Source organism: Sylvia atricapilla, chromosome 1 (genome assembly GCF_009819655.1).
Source record: "Sylvia atricapilla isolate bSylAtr1 chromosome 1, bSylAtr1.pri, whole genome shotgun sequence".
Classification (NCBI taxonomy): Eukaryota; Metazoa; Chordata; class Aves; order Passeriformes; family Sylviidae; genus Sylvia; species Sylvia atricapilla.
Window position 1 is genome coordinate 34,060,801 of NC_089140.1, and position 26,171 is coordinate 34,086,971.

The 26,171-nt window shown below is 36.2% G+C and overlaps 1 protein-coding gene across 2 annotated transcripts in view; it reads right to left on the reverse strand.

Annotated features, from left to right (window-relative positions):
* The window catches only part of HIBADH (3-hydroxyisobutyrate dehydrogenase), an 85,167-nt gene that overhangs the window by 47,586 nt on the left and 11,410 nt on the right, over window positions 1-26,171 (reverse strand). For both annotated transcript variants that reach the window (XM_066319266.1, XM_066319274.1), the window contains exons 3-4: window positions 24,644-24,753; window positions 22,072-22,193 (exon numbers count right to left, since the gene is read on the reverse strand). In XM_066319266.1, the coding sequence (XP_066175363.1) occupies window positions 22,072-22,193; window positions 24,644-24,753 (232 nt within the window). The remainder of the gene's footprint in view (window positions 1-22,071; window positions 22,194-24,643; window positions 24,754-26,171) is intronic.

A 26,171-nucleotide genomic window follows, 5' to 3' on the forward strand; every position in this document is an offset into this window, starting at 1 on the left:
ATCTGCCCACTTAGTAGCTTCTAACACTGAAAAGCACCTTCAACAGAAGTTATTTTGCATTTCCACATGATATTGGCAGGATGTCAAGCACACATGCTTTAGAAATCATTTATAATGAAAAGCACTGCAGAATAACACAATTTGATGTAATTATACACTTGCTGCCAGAGACAAAACCCAAAAATGCAGCAAACTAAATTTCTAGAGAGAGATAACAGAGCATATTTCTTAATATCTTCATGTTAAGAGGGTTACTGAAATATCCCTCAACATATGTAAAAATGTGGTCACAGTGCCATAAATTCAGAATGTGGGAAGTGTTGGTACTAATTACTAGTATGGAACCTTGACATTAGACATTGCAAAAGCTGAGCATCAACTAGACTAGCTCTTTGACAGCAAAGAGATAATTACTAGGCTTCCACTACTAAGGAATTCCCAGGACTTATTAATGCTAGCACACAAAAAAAAACTGATCAAAGAAGATTAGAAGCTTTTTTCCTTGTGATAAAATGACCCATCTCTAAGAAAAAGATTATACACGGTCAGACCATGAAAGACCCACGTAAAAAATGCTTTGTCATGGGTTTGCTATAGATGTTCTGATCATATCATCGTTTTCCACTTTCAGAGAAAGGTGAGGAGGTGACTGACTAAATATGTCAACAGTTCACTGTATGCTGCCAGAGTTAGAAAAATAATTATATTGCCTATTTACTTTTCTCTGGCTTTTGCACTATTCAGCCGAAAAGACAAACCACTGTATTTGTGACTGAATCCATGCAGTGAAAAGCAGATGATCAAAGAAATTACAGGATCAGGTATCAACTTGTCCAAATTCTGGATCCCAAACAAAACTTGACATGGAAAGCATATTTTCAAAACTACTTAGAAAATGAGAATCTTAGGTCTAGCTACATATATCTTTGGATCACTGGCATTGGATCACTTAAAAATGTTCCATTTTTTAAGACTAACTCTGAGACTCTCTGAATGGTTATGTTTAAAATTCCAACCGTATGTCTGGAGTACAGTGTTTATGAAACAAGACACAGAATTTTTGTATCTGTCACACCTCAAAAATATCAGGACTGAATAAAAAAGTGTATCTACAGAGTTTTGATTCTTCTATTCCCTAGAATTCTGAAATATAACTGTGGCATCTGTATCCGACCTCTGCATGCTGGCTACAAAACCTCTTTGCTGGGAACAGCTTGTCACTGAAGCTGGTTAACTAGACTAGGGTGGTGAAATCTCCATTCTTGAAGATTTTCAAGACTTGGCATAAGAAAACCACAACCTACAACATCCAGTCTTGGCATCATCCTTTCTTCAAGGGGGAGGCTGGACTAGAGGACCACCAGACATCCCTATAAATGAGGGATTCTCAGAAAAGGGACAGTATGCTGGTATATCCTTCCCAATGAGTGATGGAAACATGCCCCTTAAACAGACTGGATTTCAGAGCAGCCCTGGCATGCAAGAAGCAGTCTGGGATATGCTAATGAAAAGTGCTTTCTAGATTCTCCAGTTTTGCGCAATGTTTTTTCAGGCTGTTTGTGCCCATGGCTAAGCCCTGAGGTGATCATATTCTTATCCAACAGGTCTGTAGTTTTCCTATTAGCCAAAGCAAGTTTAACATTAACAAAGCTATTCCTTGATGGTATAATATACTCATTCAGAAAAAACTCCTCCCAGAAAAAGAAGACGCAAAAACTTCCCATTCTTCATTTGGTCAGAGACATGAACCCTTGGCACTTGAAGTTCATCAGCAGAGAGCTCTCCAAGCCAGCATCAATATGAATAGCACTTCCTCTTTCCCCTGTGATTGCCTTCCTGGTTCCAGTTAGTAACCCTGGATCATCTTACCTACACTTCAGGATTTGAGGTTTTTTTTGGCAGTCCACAGTCCAGCAGTGTCACACTCTTCCCCCAGTATTCATCACAGTATTTTCTACTTAGATATTTTTCAGAGCACATCTCTTTAGAAGAGCTGCATGCTTCAGAGACTACAGGAAGAAAACCATGGGATGCAAAGCAGCATCTTCAGCACACTGTTCTCACTTCTAGAAAAAATTTCCCCCCTAAAACTTGGGTACTGCTTTCTCCTCAAGAAATTTCATGAGGAAGTTTTAGGCTAAGCTAAGCTTTCTAGGACAGTCCTAATTTTCCTTCTTTTATGACTTCGTACCTTCAGAGAATGTTCTTCCTCCAGAACAATCTCCAACACCTTATTTCCTATTCAGTGTTACCTGGAAGCACGTATCTTCCCATCCTCATTTTATTTTCACCACACACATTCATGGCCCCAGACATTCAAATTTGGCTGTTAGAAGAAAACCACACTGTTCAGTAGCTCAATGTCATTCAGTATTTACAGCTCTATCCAGGGTGTGGATGGGAAGAAACTAGAAGATAGCAACTGAGAGAAAGTACTGGTTACCCCTACTCTTTGGTACTCCTGTAGATTACTCTATTGGTCTTCAAAGGATACAGGTTGTTTTCATAATACAGCACACATGTATGTCGCTCAAAAGAAAAATAAAGTTAATGGACAAACATAGACATATTCTACAGTGAGGTGAGACAGCCTAGAAAAACATAAGGAAGACTGTTAAGTATTAAATAATAAAATCTAATTCTGCAGTGGTGTGATTTCATCTAATGTGTGAGATGCAAATGCTGACTAATTTTTCTTCAAGACCATCAAAATAACAAGTTTTCTACAGCCTAGCAATACAGATAAAAATCTTCTATTAAGCTAAAAAGAAATGACTTTTTATATAAAATGTTATAAAACCTGACACTACTAAAGAACATTAAATGTTTATACTATATTTAAATCACAATCACCCTCATTCAACATACTTTGTGGAACTGACGAAGAATGCCATTTTTGCAAAAAAGTGGTGACGAATATTTTTTCCACCATCCTATCTTACTAATCTGAGTTTCCTATAATACTACACATAATAAATATAACAGAAGCATTATTAAAATATAAATAATTTCAAAGTTGTCTCAGTCTTTTGAAACCTTGTAGTGCTTCAACATTTAACCATTAAATGATTTCACACAAATACAAAATTTGAGATCACAAAGTTGTTACCGACCAACTGAAAATCTATTCATTTTCCTTTCTATAAAATTTTTATAATAGCAACAAAAATTATTTCACTACAGAATCATTAATGCAATAGAAATAATTCAGCAGGAATGTAAGGTGTATGCTACTACAATTATTGCCATTTTATGGCTTCAATACATATTTGTGTTGAAGGCTGAATGCAGTAAACACATGAGAGAATATCTTATTACCCAATAACACACACAGTCAGCTACCTCATTGGCATTATAAAATGGTTATTTTAGGTTCTTGTTGTTGTAAGGAAATTTTACACATTTTGTTGTTCATTTTATTGGGCCATTTCTGACATGTAAGGTAGGGCACTGTAAGATAAGGGAAAAGAACACAGATATAAATGTGCACACACACACTATTTAGCATGTCCTATCTACTAGTCCCTGGAAAGTATATAGTCCATAGGTGAGAACTTTAAACAGTTTATGTACACTATTACTCGCTTTAAACACTATTTCTGAAGTCATTAAAAAAGTCGAAGTAGGAAGAAGTAATTATGTATTTAAAATTTCAAGACTGAGTGTTTTCAGCTTTCTGGCCATCACCTTATTTAACAAGTGTTTTATTTTTTAGAAAACAAACAAAAGAATACCCAAAGCATTTTTATAAGCCACATTGCTCACAAACCAGCAGAGAACAGAAATGCATGCTCTTCCAGGATGTCTACTATTCCTCCATTAGACAAAATCCCTCACCTGTTGCTCTAACTAGTTGTGGTTTTTTCATTTTTTTTAGTAGTGTAATAATCTGAAACAGACAACAAAATACACACATAAAAGATCTTGTCTGACACCTTCCCTTTTTTCCTTCTTGTCCAATGAAGTGGGCCACAAGAAGACCATGAAAGAACCAGGATTTTATATTCCCATTGCTCTTGAATACTCCAATAGCAGTGTTTCCCTCACTGTTCAACACTGCAACCACTTGTTTCACAAACAGTTCAGCCTACACCCCACTTCCCCACAGAGGAGCTTTTCTTATGAGTTACTTGGCATCCAGGTAGGGAGAAGTTCTGCAATCTTGTCACACTTCATCTGGTCAGGCACAGCCCTGAGCAAAGGTACAGGTATAACAACAGGACAAAGACTCCTGAAATGAGTAACAGGAGTGACCTCTGAGAAGTTCCTACACTTCCTGAAGACACTGCTCTTACCTGTTCTCAGTTCTACTTCGTATACCTTGTAATCTCCTTCTTTAATTTATGCCCAAGTTTTGAAATGGTAATTCTCTAATCCTAGAAAATGCTAAATATAGCGGTCCAAGGCACGTACTTTAAAGCTTGAGGATGTTTTCTAAAGCAGCGGCTTAAATTTCTTCCTCTGTATTTACTTCAAAGCAGGTATGAGCTGGAGTGTGAAGCTTCATGTGTTGAACATTAGTGTGGTATCTTTATTTTGCCACTAACTAGAGGGGATATTTTTGCTAGTTTGTTTTCTGATTTTTTTTTTAATTAAATGAAATTGGATTTTGTTTTTATTTTAGTAGCACAACTAATACATCTGCTACAAATCTGAGACTTTTTTGGAACACACAGACATTTTTCCTCCTTATGAAAAGGTCTTTCTATACCTTTTGAAATTTCATGTAGGGTTAAAACAAAATATTACTAGGAACACAAGCACATCATTTCTGCACACATAGATGTATCTTTAAAAACCCAAAATTTTGACAATAAAGCAACCAAACATTTTTCAAATTTTCTAAAGACCATGTGGTACATATTTAAGCAGTTCAATTTTTACTGACTAAAGGTAAAGCTGTTCACAAACAGAAGGGTGAAATAACTAGAAGTGTCTATGTAGGAAGTAACTCTTATAAAGTTTAAAGCAGTAAGAACACAAATACTATAAAATCTGGACACTCCAAAATGACGTAAGCTGTAACTGATTATAGTAATTTAACACTCCCATTATATACTTGTATTGAATTTGCTACTTTGAAAAATAAGTTTCTCAAACTGTTTTAAAGACAGGAAAAGCAATACACAACATTGCCATGGTTTTGACACACTAGGTATACACATACATGCAGTATTCAAGTCAAATGAAAAGTCTAAGGGAACTTCTGTTTTCTGAAGTCATTAAAAGATATTTTATCACTTTGTTCTTATCCTATCTTCCCCTATTCTCCAATTTTTATCTAGCTACCTCAAACGATGCATCGGATCTTAAATATATACTAATTATTCTACATGTTTTTTCCTTTGTCCAGACATTCCTGTTTTTCATTTCTGTGCTGTGAATCCTATAGCAGCTCTCAGCAGAAGTGGTGTCACACTGAACTGAACCATAGACAGGGAATCCAAGCTCTACTATGGTGAAACAGGTCTAAAAGCAAACTGCTTCAACTTACAGAGATTCTTTCTTCAGCAACCATTATTTTTAATGAGGCCAGTTTACTTCAGGAATCTTGGCAAAAACCAGTCATTTACTCTAGTCCTAGAGCAATGACTGAGAACTGGGCAAATTCAAAGATTACATGCGATGTAAAATCTGCATGTGCATATCATTACACAAATACCCATGACGTGCTGGGAAAGGGGCCTGTCAAGCTATAGCGTTTGTTAATGAAAGTAACAGTTTTATTCCAAACCAGTCTATTGTATCAGATTTGATAGAACAAGTGTTAACTAAACATCATGCTTAAAAGCTTTGATGAGAAAATCTAACACGTTAAACTAAGAAACAGTTCAAGGACAGCAGGAGGCAATTCCAGAACACAGGCACAATCTATAAAGGCAAACTACCACAGCTTTTTGATGTTAAGTAAGTAGCAAGATCAGTATACAACAAAGCTTAGAGGCAGACTGTTGTATCAAGTTTAAAAGTTTAATATCCAGGGTCAAAAGCCTCAATTACCAATTCTACTACATTTCTTAGTGAAGAACTCAGAGTTAAAGTATGATTTACTGAAAGTATTACCTAAATTACCACATGGGGTTTTGCATGTTTCCTTAGTATCTGAATTTTTAGTATCACAGTTATGCTGTGTCTCAGATACTCAGACTACAGCAAAACATGTATGTTCGGATTTCAACGAGGTGGGAGGTCAGAAACACTTACTTTGAAAAAACATACATTCCTTAAAATGGGTTATGCCCATTTAATGGCCTAAGAAAAAGGGCACCATCCCAAGAGGAGTGGCACTTAGTCAAACTGTGGATAAATTACTGCATTAGCACTTTACATTTATATCTCTCAGGAGAAAGCATGAAAGTACATATTCAAAAAGTACAAAACTGGGGGGAAAAATCCCCCTTAATCAAACTAGAGATTTATTAAGGTTTTGACAATGTTGTTGTATTAAATTTGTGAAATAGCCTACATGATACATGTTAATAGCTATTTAATAAGTTATTTAATTGGTGAAATATAACTTTCAAGTTATTTATCATGGTTATGTGCTTTTTTTGGTCCATTTATAAGAGAATGGAGCACACAAGTAAATGAGTAATTTAGAATTGATAATGGGAAATGGAGTAAGGCTATCTTTTTAAGGCAAAAGAGAAAAAAAAACACCCCAACTTCATAACTGTACTTTTTCATCTCTACCTAGAATACAACAAGATACATTTGCACTGGATATAGAAAACCACAAGGATTATTCTATGTGTTCTTCTATGTCTGTCCACTGCACAGCTTTTCAGAAATTATTGTGACCTTCACTGTGGATGAGTTTAAGGTAATTCATTAAATAGGAACATAAATCTATTGCTATCACGTTACCAAGCAAAAAATGTTTTGCTGATACCCTGACATGACATCTTTAACACTTTCACCGTTGCAAAAAATTTTCTAGAATTAAATCAATCTGGCTTTTAGAAATATTAAACATCATTATAAGATATTATAAATTAAGCCCTAATAGTTATCGCATATTAATGGAGTGAAGGGAGGAAATGCCTTCCATACAAATATTAATAAATGATAAATTGCCAATTTTGAGCAGGCTGGGCTGCAATGCCACCTGGTGGCTCAGAAAAAATAACAGGATGCAGTTTGAACAGTGCTTAACAGCTTGGAAAATACACAATATTCTATAAAAATGCCAAACATGGCAGCAATGTTTAAGTCAATAATTTGCATTTCTTAGCTAACAAGTCTTTTTTTCATTCTGTTGCTTCCAGTGCACAGTATTTTAAGTTTTAAAGTTGGCACGTTGAGATCCGACTTCAACTGAAATTTTACAATTGATTTCAGTTGTGAGTTGAACTTGCTGATGAGTATATTATACCGTAAAAGGTTGTACACATACACACAGGGTCTAATTCACACAATAAATACCTAAAGTTGAATTTTTCCCTACTTGGGGAAAAATCAAATACAGCACAAGACTAAAAGAAGGGTTACTGAAATGCTTTGTAAAATTACACTGTATAATTAATTCCATAGTAAGAACGTTTTTATGGTGTGTGTTGGTGACCTTTTATTACCATCAAGTTCACAATGCTGGTGGGCTGCCTTTTAATCCCTCCGCAGACAAAGGCCCTAAATAAACACAGATCCCTTCCTGGGAAAAAGTCCTCTCTGGTTAAATGGTAAGGAAATGAGTAAATCATTAGTAATCTTTAAAGCCAAAGCTATAAACTCAAGTTACCTTAAGTTAAAATGAAAGTGTCCTGCAAGAGTTTCAAAGTTCTGTCACAGATAGAAATCTCCAGCTCTTGACTCCAGACTAGGCGCCAGCTGATAAACAAACAATTTAAGTCAAGAGCTGGAGAATTCCCAGCTTTTTCATTTAATGGCTTTGGCCAAGAGTATTTATTGCCTCCAGTTTTATTCTCACTTAGCTCTAAGAGGAAATTTAAACTCATCATTATCTTAAAGCCCCATATGGGCCACAGTCAGCTCACCTGATACAGCTCCTTTTACTCTGCCTAAGTTCTACTCCCCACTAGAAGTGATGTAATAGTGTAAACTAATTAAATGTAGTTTTAGGCTGACTTTTTAATAGGCTAAATAAATTTTGTTCAATATGGTTTATATTCCCACTTGGGGCAGTAACGATTCCAAAAAGTTTAACTTTACAGTTTCCAGTCTAAACTACTAGTAGTTTACTCCATAAAGGACAATTGAAACAAACAAACAAACAGTCCTCAGAACAAGGGCAGCCAGCTGTTAAAAGCAACTGCATAGAAAATTCTTTGCTATAAATCGATCCACTGGCACCAGAACCTACACAGAATTGTGAAAAAGCAGACTGTGTGACAGTTCCAATATTTCAAACAAAACATTTCAGGAATGCAAGGACATATGCATAATTAGAATTTGATGTTTAGTACTTGTTCTGGTTTTGGGATGAAAATAAACAAAGCTATGGAGCTGGAAATGAAATATTAACCAAGCATCCGTGGATAAGTCAAGATGTTGAATGTGGTGAGCAAGTCCAGCATGGAAATATTTCATTCTGTCTCAACAGGTACCATCATCCTGTGCCTCAGATGCCAGCTTCCTTGTTCTTTTCTAAACATGTATACTAGGAGGTTAGACTACTTTAATACATATTCTAATGCTTATTTCACCTCAGAGATTTTTAAATCCAACATGATTAAGATTTAGCAGTTTCCACCTTGTGCCAGGCAACTCCTTCTAATAAAGCATATTTGTCCTGTATATTAGAAACTTTTATCTTAAATAAATTCCACATATGTCAGAGATGAAGAGAACTGTGCTTAGCAAGAAGTCTGACTACATTCCTAAAGAGTTAATAGAACTCAAACTTGAAACCAGGATGTTGTATTGCCCTCCCACCCGGCCCCCTCCCCACAAAATACTTTCCTAACCTGACTTGGCTGAAAAAGCCAATTAATTGTTCCAGGGTCTGCCAAGACTTCTTATTTCTCTAAAAATGTGGATAGTGTTTTAGACAGCTGGCTATTCCAAACCCAGGTAACACCCCTAAATGTGGAAAGAATGAGGGAACACGAAATATGATTAGTATTTTAAATGGATTTCTAATGAAACAGACAAAGATATCTTAAACCTACTGTATTTCCAGCATATATTATTTAAAAAGAGGAACACCATGTCTTAGATGTCTCTGCTAATGCACTGAGTATATGGAAGCAGATTAGTGCAAAGTCTGTTAAAACATGTGGAACTAGTTCTGTCTTTGTTAGGAACTGATAGTACAGACACTGTGATGTCATGCAAGACACACACATCAAGCAGCCACCAAGTGACAGACAAGGACCCTTCTGAGCCTAAGCTATTACAATCCCTATAGAAATTAGTAATTTTAGTTCAAGTTAAGGTCATGGCAAAGCAGAGAAAACAAAACTTTCTGACAAACCTTATGCCAAGTACTGGGCTTAGTATTAAATTAAAAACTATAATTAGATCTTGGGAGAAATTTCAGAAGTTTTCACAAATATATGAAAATTACAACACAAAAAAGAAAACCAAAATCTGTTTTTTTAGGAAGCATGTTTACTACTTTCTGGCCCTTTTTTCATTTATCTACTTTTGTCTGTTTTTTAAGGGAAAGAAAAATGTGAAAGCCCACGTGCAACACCACAAATAGGGCCTTAATGGCTGAACTGTGACTTTTACAGCTTATTTTTTCCCCTTCCAAAGTTTAATTTCCATGCAGTTTACTTAAATCCATAAAACCTATGGAGGCCTATCATCACTGTGAGTACATGTTCATCGTGACAATTAAATTTCTTGACTTCCCTAAGAAATATCTGACTGGGGAGGCAACGTAATGATGGTCTGCACAAATTAGCTCCAGATTTCTAAGGTATTAAGTGGTATTGCCCTCCAAAACCACATCAGCTTCGGAAGTTCAGATCCAATTGAAGCAAGAGACAGAGGTGACCAAGTGCAGCTAGTCACCTTCTTAGTAAAAGCTGTCAGTACAGGGGCATATTCCAGTAGCTCTTGATAAAGTTGCAAAGTTTCAGTGGTTTCAATAACTTACACCAGCATTAGGAACAGTTAAAACTCTCTGCTAAAGCCTTGCATCAATTAAAAAAACACTCCTTTGAAACTGCAATCCATACCATGTATTTACAGAAAAGTACCTTTCAGATAATAAACCTTCTCCGATTCTCCTTTCCCACCAAAATACTGTATATTTTGTCATTGGAAATCCAAAGCAACACCTTGAATTTAGAAAATGCATCTTATTTCATCACCAGTGTGGATGCTGATAAATAATAAAGTAATAGAGATTTAAGAATGCTCACTCCCAGCTGCGGCCTCATGAGAAACAGCAATATTCCTACTAGAGCAATTAAGGGAGAAGAAAAATGGACATTACTTCCGCTTCAATTAGAAGGTTAGGAAGTGAGGGACACAATTTAAAGTGAGTCAGCCATTGCTGTGCTGAAGATAGAGAAATAGAGCAGTTATGAAATGTAATGACTTGCAAAGCCTAAATACTTAGTTCTGTTTCAAGGTCATGTTTGCAGACGTGCTTTGAAAATAACCATAAAATATTTTAACTCAATACGATCCCATTTCCAAGACAGGAATATAAGTTATTGTACTAAGTTATATTTCAACAGGGTTTAAATAATGTATCAACAACGTTAGCCGCTGGAAATAGTAAATAATAAAACCTTGAACTTAGGTGACACCAAACAAAAAAATTCTGTATGTTTAGCTGGGGATGAAGGATATTGTCACATAAATGAAATAATTAGTTTATAGGTGTATGAAAAGTTCAGTCAAGTCAAGCTCAGGAGGTCAGCTCTACACAGTGCTTTGCAACCTTAGAGTTTGAAAGACAACAGCTCAGTAGTGTAAGACAGAGAGATTACAACACAGACACTTAACAGACACCAAGGACACACCTTTTCAACTTGTACCAAGTTCCCATTCAATTGGACAGATGTCTAAGTGTTATGTGCTGAATTGGAGCTTTATAGATGTGTTCTATTAAGGTATTTAGAATTCTTTTCTTTGTCTTAACTGCATATAGCTTATAGTTCTTGATCCTTAGCAATAAATGTTACTGAAATATGTTCTGATAGTGATCAACTAATCACGTCTTGTAACATTTGCTGTTTACTTAAGCTTCTGTTTCCAGGTTCCAAAGCTGAAAATAGCAGGTTATAATAGATACTAAACTTTTAGTCTTCAGTGCTTTTAAATGCTAATACCAACAAACTAAAAATAGACCAATAAAATTTAAAATGAGTTGTCCCTAAAACATTTTAAATTTGGAATGTCTAACCTATGAATTTATTAACCTCTGGAATTAGACAGAGGAAAGCAAGATGGAGAAGATTTTCAAATACTTCAATGGGATCTAATGTTCTAGGGTGTAAAAAGCTGTTTGTATCTGCTGCCATAATTAATTATATTCATGCTTCCCTTTTACCTTTTGCTAATAAAACCAAAGACAAAATATAACAAAGCATTCTTATTTCTTGTCTGTCCAATCAGTAACATGTGTGAATTACCTGAAATAAAAAGATCCCAAAAGGATAAGTACACAAAAAGCTGCCAAACCACATGTTCTCCCCCTACTTTGTTTTCCATTGACTAGCTTTTTCTTGTAATTCAATAGCAAAGGAAAAAACTAACAAACACTATTGTACTTTACTGCTTCTTGTGTAATGTGGTGAAAGAACTGACTCAGAAACTTGTTTTCTATTTTCAGCTGTATTATTTGGTCTAATAAAAGTTTCTACCTCTCTGTACAGCATTTTCCTTCTTTGTACTCTTAAGTCACCATGCAAAAGAACAGTGGTACTTCATTACTATGATTAGTACTGAAAGATTATAGATACCTATTAGTCGTGTGGCAAGAATTTAATTAGCATAATAATAGCGTACTACGGCAAGAATTTCTGACTAAAAAAGTGTTGAAATCCTCTGTGGTTCAGTGTTCAGGAGCAAGGGAAATGGCAACTCACATGACTTTTAGACTCCGAGAATTACTGCTCCCAAGTAGTAATTTACACAGATCCCACAAGAAATGGCAGAGCCATAGGAAATGCCACTCTTAACCACATAGGGTTACATTTGACTGACAACTGCACTCAGTCCGTCTTTTTCCAATTAAGCTCCATCTGCTTCCTTCAGTTGGACTGGTTGGCCTAAGGCCTCTCAACAGGACACCCATTGTATGCTACTTCACCCTCTTCCCCAAAAAAGCTTTCTCTGCCAGAAGCCTGGAGATGCTTCCTCAAAGCATGTCATTGGGCAGGGGCAGGCAAGATGAGTGGGTGAATGAGTGGGAGTGGATGCACTGCATGTGAGCATTGGCAAAAACCTGAAAAAGCACAGGCTTAGTAATTCCAACACATCCAAGGAAGGCTTAAGTCTCTACAAAATAAAATAAAAAGCACCATTTTTCTTTCATTATATAGTCTGACCAAAAAGCTTCTGAAACCGAAATTAAAGAGTGTGTTCCCTTCCACTCCCCAACATACACACTCTAAAATAAATAATGGCCAAACTGATTTAAATGAAATTCTGTAGAAGAATTTGTGCTTGGATGAAAATGGCACATTCGAGCCTGAAGCAAAAGTAAAACCGCCAAGTTATAAACCTCTCAAAGGAAGGTTTATAATGGAAATGCCAACAGACCCTTAACTATAGTAGAGCTGTTAGGTGCCAACATATAAATAATTCTAGTTTTTGCGGTCACTTACGATAAATTAGATACAGTGCAAGTAGAAACAGTAGGGTTCTGATTCAGTAAACAGTAACAGCCAAGAGTGCATGTTTGGATTTTTAGACAAGTATAGCACAGATTTGATGCTGGCTCTCAAATGGAGTCTATAAGAACATTTGGACTTTTTAAGTAGTAAGCAAGCCATATTCTGAATTCTTGAGGGCTTGTAAAATAAAAACCTCCTTAACAAGCTTTGCTGCCTACTGTTTCAATCTCCTAAGATTCCTTTACCCCAGTAACCAAAAAAAAAAAAAAGCTCCATTCAAGATTGGTGTAATTGTCTACTAAAGAAAACAACCTATTAAGTGCACATAGTCACATTTCATGTAAAGAATTGCTAAGCATATTAATACAGGGGGGAAAAAAGTACCAGTGACCAAACAGTAACAGAATATTCACCTTCTTCTTTAATAGGATGTGCCAGTTGTTGCACTACTAATAGAAATGTTTTTCTATAGTCCAGCTTGTTCTGGAACTGGAATGATGCATTTAGGAGATCAAGTATGTTCATTTTGATCCTGGGAGGAATTTATTGCATGGTTTCACAGCAGTTAAGTCCCATGCCTTAACACGATTTGTTGAGGCAGCGAGGGATGCTATCAGGGCTCTCTGCAGGAACTTCCATCTTGGATAGGGTGGGAGCCCTCCAAGGCAGCCAAGATTCAGGCTGAGACTGTTAAGAGGATGCTCTATCTCAGGAAACTCTCCTGCTTTGCCAAATTCACATCAGTTTCTCATTTAGTGCTTCCGCTACAAAACCCTACCGCTGCCCCAGCCCTAACCAATCAGCCCTAACTCCCCACTAATATAAATCCTAAGATGAGTATCTGCAGAAAGAGGAAAGTTAGATACACTCCTAGTTAACTATATAGGGCTCTACCACAACGTTTCACATGATGATAACCTACTGAAAATTCCTTTCTCCAGCTGTACTTCAGCTTTTAAAAGAGGAAGGAAATCGCTGTTCTTCCTGCACATGTGACATAAAACGCCTTATTCAAGACAAAAAGCATCTAGCTGCTACCAAATACTGCTTTCAGACTACTAGCAATTGTAGCAATCCTGGAAGTAGTTGAATCAGAAAAACGCTGGACCTCAGAAATCAACCAAGCTGGAACAGCTACCCATGTATAGTCATATGTCTCTCAGAGTACCTCCATGTCAGTTTCATAGCAAAATCTACAATTTTAAGCAAACCTAAGAAATCTAACACAAATGAAACACAAACAGTATGCTCCTCAGCCAAAGCTAAAAGTCAACATGACTTTCCCTGTACTCCCTGTGGCAAACACACTAAGAGCCACAAGCCACACATTCCCACCATACATTCTCAGAAGGCAATGGAAACACGGACTGAAAACAAAATGACAGCCAAAATGCGTATTTCTGACTGCATATGGTTAAACAATATGGTTACTGAGTAACTAGCATCTTACACAGTTTGCAGCAACTCATTAATAAAGCAAATGGATAAAAATTACATGCCAGATTAGTATTCCTGTCAACTTGCTAAACTTCACACTAAAAAAAACCCTAACCCCATTAGTTTACCAGCACACAAACAGCATTCTGGGATACTATCAAATCATTATGTGGATTTAAAATATCTAAAGAATTTAATAAAGTGTTCTACAGTGTTTCACACTGTTGACCCCATTTTACCACAAATAAGTTAACATTCTTCCACAACACAGTAAGCAAAACACAACTTCTTACACAACCAGGAATAGAAACTACGGTATGGCATCAGGGTAACATTTCCATGCATTACTCTGTTCCCATCAATCCATCTCTTAATTTTTTTCTTACAGATACAGGTTAAATCTTTCCTAAGGTTTAGGAAATTGCACACAATGTGCCCCAGCAAAACTAAGGAATTAAAATAAGAACCAAATTTTAAGGGCTAAAATTATAGGTCAAATACAGTGCAGTAAATAATTTTTCTTTCCCACTTCAGGTCCTATGTTGTGCTTGGCATGAAGAGAACCGTAGTTAAAACTGTAGTTAAAAACTGTTTCTTCAGCTCTGGAACTGCAAGACTCTCCTGTGTCCTCTGCCTTTCAGTAGACTGAAGCAGTGAGCCAACAGGACTAAATACTGTTGGACAAACTGAAAAGTGAACATTTGAATAGCTTGTATACTGACAGCTGGGTTCTAAAAGCTTATTAATGGTATGAGGCAATGGTATGAGGCAATACTCTTTCTCTTACTATTTTATTTCATGATACAAACCATGTTTTTTAAACATGTTTCTGGGTCTTTTTTAAATGTGGTCAAAGGAAGAAGAATTAGGCAATCTTGGTATTTCTGCGTGCTCCCTGTGGATTAATCAGGAATTGTTCTGCTAAGGACAAAAGCTCAAGCTACTGAATTGTCTTACAATGGGCAGTACTATACTAAACACTGCAAATATGGAATAATTTTCAGGTATTTGTTTGAAGTGCAGAGGGACTACTTCTGCTAGAACATTCTCTCTCCCCCTTTTCATTTGCACAATCTAAGTTGTTTTCCAAAACACAAAAATGTCCTCCTCTACAAGACAACATTCTGCAATGATCCAGTGACTTAGAATGGTTTAAGATCATAGGATAATATTGTCATAAATAAACCCAATACTTGGCCAACTCATCACTTAGACTTCAAATATGAAACACAAGGAACCCAGAATACTAGCATCACCAGATGGGGGTCATAGAAGATCAGTTTTCATTCCTACTCATCCTGGATTCAGCTATTTAGGGGATCAACAAGCGATTTACTTTCAAAGGCCTGCGCTACAAGACATTGTTAGCTGTCCCTGCCTGCAAAATTTACTCCATGTGGGTTTTTTTCTTTTCTTTTTTGCTCCTTTAGTTCAAGTGTTTAAAGGGCTTCAAAGGAGTGTTCTTCAACACAGAGCAGTTTGCACAAATGTGTCCTGAGATTTAACATGTGTCCTAAGGCTCAGACATTTAGGATGTTAATGTTTCTTTCCACATATCTAGTGTAAGATTTGCAGATCTCCCTTGACGAATAAGAGACAAAATAAAACATGTAATTCTGTGTCAGGCCATGTTTTCAGCGGCCCAGTCCATTTAAATAAGTGTTGTTATTTAATCCTAGCTGGCAAAGAAGTATCATACAGCCATTTGCTCATTCACCCCTTCCCCAGTGGGATGAAGAGGAGAAACAAAAAAAGGTAAAATCCATGCATTGACATAAGAACAGTTTAGTAACTGAAATAAAATACAATAATTATAACAACAATATAAATAACAATAATAATATTAAACAATATTAATAAAATGGTGATGAAACGGAAGGCAACAAAAAGCAAAATAAAACCCAAGAATGACAAGTGATGGACAATACAGTTGCTCCACTGACTAGTGTCCAGCCCATTCCTGAGCAGCAATCAGCCCCTCCCTGGCAATTCCCCCAGTTTTTATCTTGAGCGTGACATTCTATGCAATGGAATATAACCCTTTGGCCAGTTCAGGTCAGCTGTCCTGGCAATGCTCCTTCCTGGCTTGTTGTGCACCTCCTTATTGACAGAGCATGGGAAACTGAAAGTCCTTGACTTGAAGTAAGCTACTTAGAACGACTAAACATCAATGTGTTATCAACTTCATTCTCATTCTAAAGCAAAAAAAGACAAAAAAACCCAAAAAAAACCAAAAAACCAAAACCCCCCCCCAAAAAAAACCAAAACAACAACAACAACAACAACAAAAAAACCAAACCAACCCTGCACTGTACCAGCTACTAGGAACAAAATTAACTCTATCCCAGCTGAAACAACTTAGTCAGGCTTCTCTGGACTCCTTTTTTTTTTCTCCAAAAAACAAGAATTCCACACACAGAGTGAAAAAATCTGTTTAAGGCAACACTGAATTACAAGTACAACTGCTTTTTATTAATATTCAGAGAAAACTGCATTTTCTCCAGTGGCACCTCCAAGGCTCACAGCTGTCCCCATGCTGATGGCCACTGCACAGGCACAGGGCAGTGTCTACTCTGTGTGGTGCCTTCCAGTTTGGACTTGCCGCTCTGGTGTGCCTGGTGCTGGGCTCACTACTGACATCTGCACCATCCACATTTGGCATAGTGCAGAATTAGGACCCATATGGAGTCAGGGGATTGTTAAGGTCTGGTGCTTATCATCCCCACTGTCCCAAAAGCACAGGAATCATGCTAGGTTTTTCTGACTACATGAAAAATACACACTTTGAACAAAGCACTCCATTGAAAGAACAAGAGAGAAAAAGAAGCCCATGAGTGTTTAAAACCAAAACAAACTTTGTAGAAAGCTTCAAAGTCATCAATTCATTCCAGAAACATTCCCAAACACCACCTGCAACCCCTTAACTTTAAACATTCTCCAGGAGAAGAAATCAAAAATTAAAAAATTAAATTAACTTTTATTCCTTAGGACTTATGACAGGCTGGCATTTATAGATCTCTCTTACTCTGGCTATCTCAGAACATTTGACAGGAAGAGGGAGATACTAGCATTACAGTAACCACAAACAAACAGAGCAGTTATTAGGAATGTGGTAACAGCTTACATGCAGCCGTGAATATTAGAACCACTTTTACTGAGAGAAGGAATGTTGGCTCTACCTCTGCAGTTATTCCTTATTCTTTTTCAGAGAGTGCCACAGGGATTTCTAACTTCCATCTGGACAGTTTTCCTTTAACTGTTTTTGAACACCATGTGTGAGAACACAACAGGATTGTAGACATTGGAGATGGAAAAGACCGATTAGATCATGTAGCCATCCTCCTGCCAGTCATAGATTTTTCCCTGCAGAATAGTTCCTAGCACTTTGCCCAGTACAGTTTAAAGCATGTTGAGATATTTGGCTTCAACCATCTCCTTTGGAAATTATTCCACAGTGCATGAAGAATATCATTTGGACATTTTTCCTGGTAGACACGGCACGCATTTTTCTTTCCTTAATGATTTCCAGCCTATTATTCCTGGTTATATCCCATAGAGCCAGCCTGAATAACTCATCTTTACACCTTCGAATAAATGGAGACAGATATGTTTCTCTGCACATTGGTCACTATTTGGCCAGACTACACACAATTTTATTGCCAAAATATACAATGTGCTTTAACAAAATAATTTATTCCACCCTTTTAGTCATTGTAGGTTAGTTGTCTCCATCCCAGCGAACATTTTTTGATGCTACTCCCAATAAATCTGTTTATTCCTCCTTACCCTCTGCTACCTTTTATTTTATTTTATACAGAATGCAAAAGGCATAATAGACTTACAGAAGAAACATTGCCTTGCAAAGTCAGCACATAAGTAAATATACTACCTAACTCTTCTGAAACAGCAGCTGCTTGCCAACATAGTGATATTTGCACAGGGTTTATACTTCCTCTGCTCCCTGTATCAAAATACACATTTTACCAATGTGTAATATTTTCAAGATCTTCAGTTCTTTCTTCTCTTCAACAAAAGAGATCTATTAAACCAGCTTTATTTTTACAAACAAGTGTCATATAATTTAAACCATAAGTTATTAGAAATCAAACTTTTTAAGCATCTCAGATTTCAAAATACTTCATCCTCATTTCAGCTTCCTTAAATCAGTTCAGCCAATACTCTTCTGCTTCCCGTGGAAAAGGCACAGCACTAAGTGCCTTCAATGTTCAAGTAAGAGAAGCACATAATTTACTTCTCTTATTTTAGGAAGGTGTCCTTTCTAAGAAATAGAAAAAAAAAAAGGCTGGTATCCTGAAATATATTGGTCTTCAAAATAAACAAAACAAAACAAAACAAAACAAAATAAAATAAAATATCTCCAGAGTGTTTCAGAGTGTTTCTAGTATTTTTTTCCTCTGCTCCATACTAAGCAGAGATCTGGCCATGCAGGGAGTAAGTCTGCAATGCACCCCTCAAGGACTCACATCATTATACTTTTCGTTACCAGTGACCTGAAGTCTTAACTTGTCAGTGTTACTACTACTGTTTCCATCACCTAATGATTACCTGAACTTTATGGAAGCAATACTACAAGATGAAACAGTTTGAAATGACAGCTGGCATAGAAACTACAACCTCTTCTAGCCACCTCCAACGCACAGTTTCTAAAAAGAAAATCTTTTCTTCTACTCTTTTATTACTATTTCAGCATCACTACAGTTCTCAATATGACAGCTGTTACTAACAATCAGCAGTGGGACTTTTTAACTGACTACTCTTTTGTCTAAAGAATACAGTGAGGAGGAAGATCTAAAGTTTCATTACCAGATCTTAAAGAACCAGTCTTACAAAAGAGTTAATTTTTTTTCATACCTCCAAAACCAGAAAAACAAATCAAGTTGTCACATCTTTTGTGAAGTTCCAGTAGAATGCAGTGCAATGTATTTTGAGCAGATACAGAGCTGATATAATTTTAATAGTCAGTGGAAGGCAAAAAAAGTTGAAAAGGTTGTATCTGAACACTAATGATGCTTACAATATAGAATTACATTAGAATTAAAAAAAAAGCCAATGTACTTTAGGAAGTTATTACCTTGTATACTGAGTTAAAGAGAGAAAACTCTTACAGCAGTGTCAGTGAAGCCTCTAGTGAAGCTAGCTCTGGATTACGAGGTGAGATTTTGTATCATACATCTACTGAAGCCAGTAGGAGGACAAATTTGACACAATTCTTGAAGGCTAAATTTAGATCCTGTACTTAGCCAGTAGTATCTTGTGTCAACAGAAGTCAGTTTTAAATATGCTTCAGTGATAATGTGTGCTTTAAAACACTTTCATACATACAAAGATGAAGAAGCCAATCTTTGTAAAGAGATTTTTTCCCATCTAGATTTAAAAACCCCCAAAAATTTAAGTAAATGTGGATTTTGAAGATGTTTCCCCATTTGTCTCATGCTCACAAAGAGGTCACAAACCAGGGCAGCACTAGGAACCATGACACAACTTTCTCATGTGGACCTGCAAGAGATCCTAATCCCAGTCTAAAGCGATTGCTATCTCTAGACAGCATTAGCAGCATAATCTGCATGCAACTATGGGGATGAGAAGTATTTTCTGAAGTCACTTAATGCAAATTAATACTATAGTGACTTGGTTCATCAACTTCTACTTAATGGGTCTTGACTGTAAGCTGCAAGTAAATGCTGTAGGCCAATCATATGAAGAAGACAGCACTACTAAGCTGGCATGCAGGCCCATCTGAAAAAGATCAAGAGAAAGAATCTTTTGAGGGCAAGGCTGCAAAGAAGCCACTAAAATCTGGCCCTAATGCTATGCCCAAAGACTCATTTGCAATGTCAGGACAGGATTAAAATCATCACTCTCTCTCCCTAGGGTTTACAGACCAAGCAATTTTCAAACTATTATTCAGTTTGTGAATTTGTTCACAGAGCAGATGAATATTAACATCAGGCAACACCCAAATACCTAAATACACAAGTGGAGTTGTCTGCCAGTAACAGCTAGTAAACAGACAGCTCTAAAGAGCACAGTTCAGGCATGCTGCTTTCTCTTCCTCCTCCCTATGTCCCACAAACGCTCTCCTTGAAACTCCTGCCAACTCTATTGCATCGCACAGCAACAGCACAGTGCCTGCCAATTTCTAGAGAGCCAAGCATACTTCTCTGTTTAGTGTTTTGTCTGAAGGCCAACAATGCAGTCAGGATATATAAAAATACCCCAAAGACTTGACGTGTTAGGTACTGAAAGATGGAAATAACAAAGCATAATATTAAAGGTTTTTTTCCAAGAGACAACTTCTCCACATTTCTAGCAAGTGCCCACTTTAAACATGATTTGTACAGAGCACTCCTTGGGCTTCACGAATATATTAAGGACTAGAAAGTTAAGTCTATTCTTTTCCCCTTATTCAGGATATCCCTCAATCCGTAACTGACTCTAGTCACCGTGTTATTTGTATTCAGATAAACCACTAATACCAAAAAGCCATCTGTATTCATTCATATCATCTATTTGTTATCATAGTAACTCTGTCTTTGTCTTACCATTTTCTCAAGGAACAAAACTCCCTAAACAGCTAAAGTTCTTTTAGAATCAAACTTTTCTTCTTTGTAGTTATAGTCAGGCTTATACCAAAAACTTACAGGTAAAAAATAAATTACAGACATTTCTAAAAAAGTAAGTAATTCCCTCAGGAAAATAATGTATTTTGCAGAAAGGGATTGAAGAAAACAACATAGAAGTAGGTCAGAATTGCCCAAGTGATAAGCAGAAAGCCATGCTGTGTTTATAAAAAGGATCAGAGAGATACACAATCTGCCCACAATACAATTTTTCTGTGGTTTTTCTTCCCAGACTGATTAGCTATCTAGCTTTATAAAATAGAACTTAATTTTTGGCTGGGAAGCAAGAATCTTGTCTTCTCCCTTATATTCTTCAATATCACCTATCTGGATCTGCCTGCTTTCTGTTCACAATAGAATTTGGATGAAAATTTGGGCTTCTAGCATGTAGCCAAATCCTGCCTTAGTTCACAGTTGAAAATTAAAAAGACTCTTAGTTTAGTTAGTTAAAAAGGTTGTTTTGCTCATCACTGACACTCATGAGGAAAATAAAGAATTCTCAAAATGCCAGTTACATTAATTTTTAGACTGGATTGTAAAAACCTCAAGATTTTCCCACATAAAATGAGGTTTCCTCACCTAATTCTAGATGTTTTGGAGAAGAGCTCAACAATAGAAGCTATCAGTATTGGTTTTGTTTTCAAAACATTAATTTTATGTTTCTGCTCTCCCTTGTCCAAAAAATGAGAAGTCTTCCCTGCTCTATATTATTTCTTACAAGAGACTAAATACTCAGAGATCAATAGTCAGCAACTTTTAAGAACAATTATCACCCACATTCTTCAACTGTTATAAAACCAGACAAATCTTTGTTTTCTTCTGATAAGGAAATTTTACATTCCTCACTTCATTATCTCCTTTTTAATTGATGAAAAAGCAACAGAACTTCTTAATGACAACCTGTTTTTTCCCTAACAGGAAGAAACAGATGGTGGCTAATGGAATGTGAATAACTGCATAAAAATGCAACTTTATGAAAGAAGTTAAATTAAAAGTACCACTGTACTATATCCCAAGAAAGCTGTTTCTCCAAGTGTAACACAAAAGTATACTCCTAAACCCTAAAAATACGCCTGTAAAACCATCCATATCTGTAACACAATTCAACAACAACAAAAAACCAGAATACGGTACATATAGCAAAGAAAAGCAACTTAGAGCAATAAAGGTACAAATTGATGACTGAAACTGCAAAAAAAGAGACAGTATGAGCTAAACTGGTAATGAAGACTTACCTCCAGAAACTGGGGCATCCATGAAAACTGCTCCCATGTTTTCAGCAGCTTTGGCTAATTCTTTTGAAACTGCTGGATCTATAGTGCTGGAATCTATTAGCAATGAGCCTTTCTTCACTTTCCTAAAATAAAGATTTATTATTACTATTATTATCATTATTATTTTCAAAAGGTATTCGCAACTATTACCATGGCACTGGCTTCCATTCAGCATGACAAATGTGCAGACATTTTTCTTGTACACTAGTAAACATGAAGTTTTGAAACTTATTGAGCAAGATCTGCTCAGGATTTATATTGCTGAGTATGTATACTGCAGTTTTGAACCACTCAAAGCCCAACAACAGAGGAACACAAAAAAGGATGTTCTTCTTAAACACCCTTAAAAAAATTTCAGAAAAAGGTTGTACTAGGAAAATCTTCCATTACACAATATGACCAGTATATAATATACAGATCGCCTAAGATACATTCTAAGCAACTGTTGATACAGCCTAAAATTTAATATATAAGAATAAAAGTTTTTTTTATATATAAGTAAGTTTTTTTAAGTTCTTATCAGAATGGTCTGATTGCATTCTTTGAATCATTCTACAATTTGTTCTACATAAACACCACAACTAAATCCACAAAAGCCCACTGAAGATTTGAAGTGAAGCATGGAAAAAAATGTTTTCCCACTGATAGCCAGTATATTTCGGCAGATTGGTATTTCAAACTGTAGATCCCAGAAAGCAGTATATCTGATTAAAAGACACGAGAAAATTTTTGAAATTTAAAAAATTTGAACTTTTTTATTGCTCTCCACAACAAAAAAGTTGATTTTTATCCCTCTTTCCATTGAAGTGCATCATGATTTCAAGTCCACCCGACCAGCAATCACCACAAAATCAAACAGCAGAATTTTTCAGTAATAATAAAGTGCCCCATTTAAAACTATTCATGACAGATAAAGAGGTCCACTGCACCTTGCACACTGTTGGCAGTACAGTGCATTTCACTTCATTGAATTACCCAGATTGCTGGAAATAGTCTCTCAATGTATACATACATTGTGACCCTACTGGAACTCCAGACTCAAACAGTACCACATACACAAAACTCATCCCTCATGCTGCTGCAGTTAGTTTGAACACATGCAAACAAAAACCAGCAGCAGATAAAGTACTACATCATCTACCCTTATGTTCAGAAGAAGGCACAGCGGCACAAGCTCCTTGGTACCACAGGGGGATGACCAACTCAACCTTTAAACGCTTCACATTATTAATGTTTTCTTCCGTAAAGCTTTAATCACTTCAGAAAATTACAAAAATCAAATCAGTCAGCAAGGACCAGGTGACTCAGAGCCACAATTATTCACTACTGTCAAATGACACTTTCTTCTCTTAATACAGAGGCTGCAAAAACTGCAGCAGCATAGGACTGCTTTCCACATCCTCTGTTCCCTGCTGGATTTTCCACATCTATGTACTCAAGAGACTAACTGGCTGTACGGTATCAGTAAGTACTGCCAATCGTTCTTCAAACCGCTGCCATCATGGGTACAGTTCTCCCACAGCTGTTCCCTGAGCTTTGTGGGGCTGATCCAATTACCCATCTTCCCTGATGGGTCTAAGCTATAGATACTTAGACCTGCTCAGTCATACTTTATGAGGAGTTAAACTACAGACAGTAAGGGAAAGAAGCACCTATTATTCCAATACAGCAAGAACAGAAATCCCTCTCTTCTACTTCCACTTTCTTATCACTGCATCTTAATATTGTACAATTGATACCAAAAAAGGCATCATCGTTTTTTGATAATCTACTGTACTTTTGTCTTCCGTATGGTTCTTCCTTTAGTTTATTAATCTGGACAGCTCTACGAGCCTACATGATCCTCAGAGGTATCCAGTAGCCTTAGTCAGCCTGCCAGGAACAGTGTACATGTAGCCAGAACAGACTTTTAGATTATATTTATTTTTTGATTTGGCAAGTTCAAAAACTCTGAGCAATAGAATTCTGCAGATTTAAGGCTCAGTGGAAATCCCTCCACAAAAGTTAAAAAACACTGTTTCACATTAAGCAAAATCTTTAGGTATTTTTTTGTGTAATAAACAGATAATATGACTAGAAATCAAGAAAGTCTTGTCATCTATTCTATGTTAATACACTTTAACAGCTTAAGACAGAAAGGTGCATTTTCAGAACATTTCATTTACAGGATTTCAAGTTAAAGAAAATAGTATTTGAGCAAATAATTGTTGCCAGCTAATATTCTAGTTGTACTTGAGTGTAGTTGTACATTATGGCAAAAGAACCATGCAACTGAAAAGGCAAGTAAGAGTTAAGTTACCTGAAATGCACAAGAATTACTATTCTACCAGAAATAAAATTAAGACTTTAGCCAAAAGCCATTCAAAAGCAAGCACTATATGAGAGAACTCATATAATTAGAAATATCAATAGCGACAGAACAGAGATCATTGAATTAAGTGCCCTGAAGGTACAGGAAGAGTTATAACAACAGCAATCATCAGACAAACCTTGAGTACAAGTGGAAATTCTCCAAACTACAAAAAAGCCTTACTTTAGAATTCCATTTCCTCCTGTGTAAACTTCTTGTGCATGGGGACTAGAAGGCAGCATGGTAATAATTCTGTCTGCTTTTTCTGCTACATCTGCTGGGGATTCTGTTACCTTTTAAAGAAAAAAAAAAACAAAAAAACAAAACCAAACAATATAAGCTTACACACTTCCTGAAAAGGAGATGTTAGACATGTTTGATAAGTTTGGTTTTAGTATTCACTGGTCACAACTAAGCTAGGTAAAAAATTAAAACAGAAGAAAAACTGCTCTCCTAATGAAAATACTGGTTATTTGGATCCAGTGACAGAAAAAATAAAAATGAAAAGGACCTCCTTTCATGGAAGTTCCCTCACAATATCTGCCAAAGGGAATATGCTTTCAACCCATCAACCCACTAATGAATCTTCAATTCACTACAAACCCTGCACCTATACAAAATATTGCTCTACAATGTTCCTAAGGAGGGACAACATAAAAGGATCACAAAAATCTCACTTCTTTCCTTGTCTTATATGAGACATTGAAAGAGATAAGGACTGAGGAAAAAAGAAAAAAATTACTTGATGCACCTCTGAGCCTCACCTTAAAAGAAATTCGATAAACCAACTGATGTTTCTCACAGTATCACAATTGGCATTTTTAAAATGGAAAATAATCAGCTCAAGCATCCTTCACAAAACAGATCTGTATAATTTTCAAAATATATTATTAGGTATTAGGTGTTAAATAACCATACCTACCTTGAAAGGTATATTACCTTTCTGAAGTCACTTTCAGAGGCAGGCAGTATAATACTTATGATAAATACACAAAAAATGAAATATTGACAGCTAAGTTTGGAGATTCACTTGGAAGGCATTTACCACTATGCTTTCTGTCCAGTACTGGTCTAAATTAATTAATTTCTTTAAAATTGCATTTTTAACACATTCATAGCCCACGTAAAATTGCAACAAACATCCATCTTATTTTTTTATCTTTAGCCCACAAGGATTAAATGTAATTTCAGTTATTTATAACAAATGCTGAATCACACCTTGAAGGACCTCTGGGATACAGCATAAGAAACTACTTGATTTTTATTTGACTACTGAATAAAAGAAGGGAAGACTGTCCATAGTTACTGAACAAGGCTCTTGGGGAAAAATAACACAAAAAACTGCCATAGATGGGACTGAGAAACATGCAAATTTTCTTTTGAAAAAATAAGTTAATACCACAAAAAACACCTGGCATACCACACAATAACAGAAAGAAACATGCTCTAATCTAAAGAACAAAGGTTAGCAGGAGTAAGTGAGGCAATTATAAGCAGCAAACCTGATTAGTTGATTTTATGACTTATCTCCCTGGAAATGAGAGAGCCTATCTCTTTAAAAAAGAAGTACAAAACCTTTGTCTTTAGTTCTGAGTATCTCTGGTTTGGTGCAGTTTCCATGTATATTATTAGAGGTTGAGAGAGGAAGTGTGAAATTTGAACCTGAATCCACATACATCTTCTTATTTGAAACTATGATCTCCAGTATTCC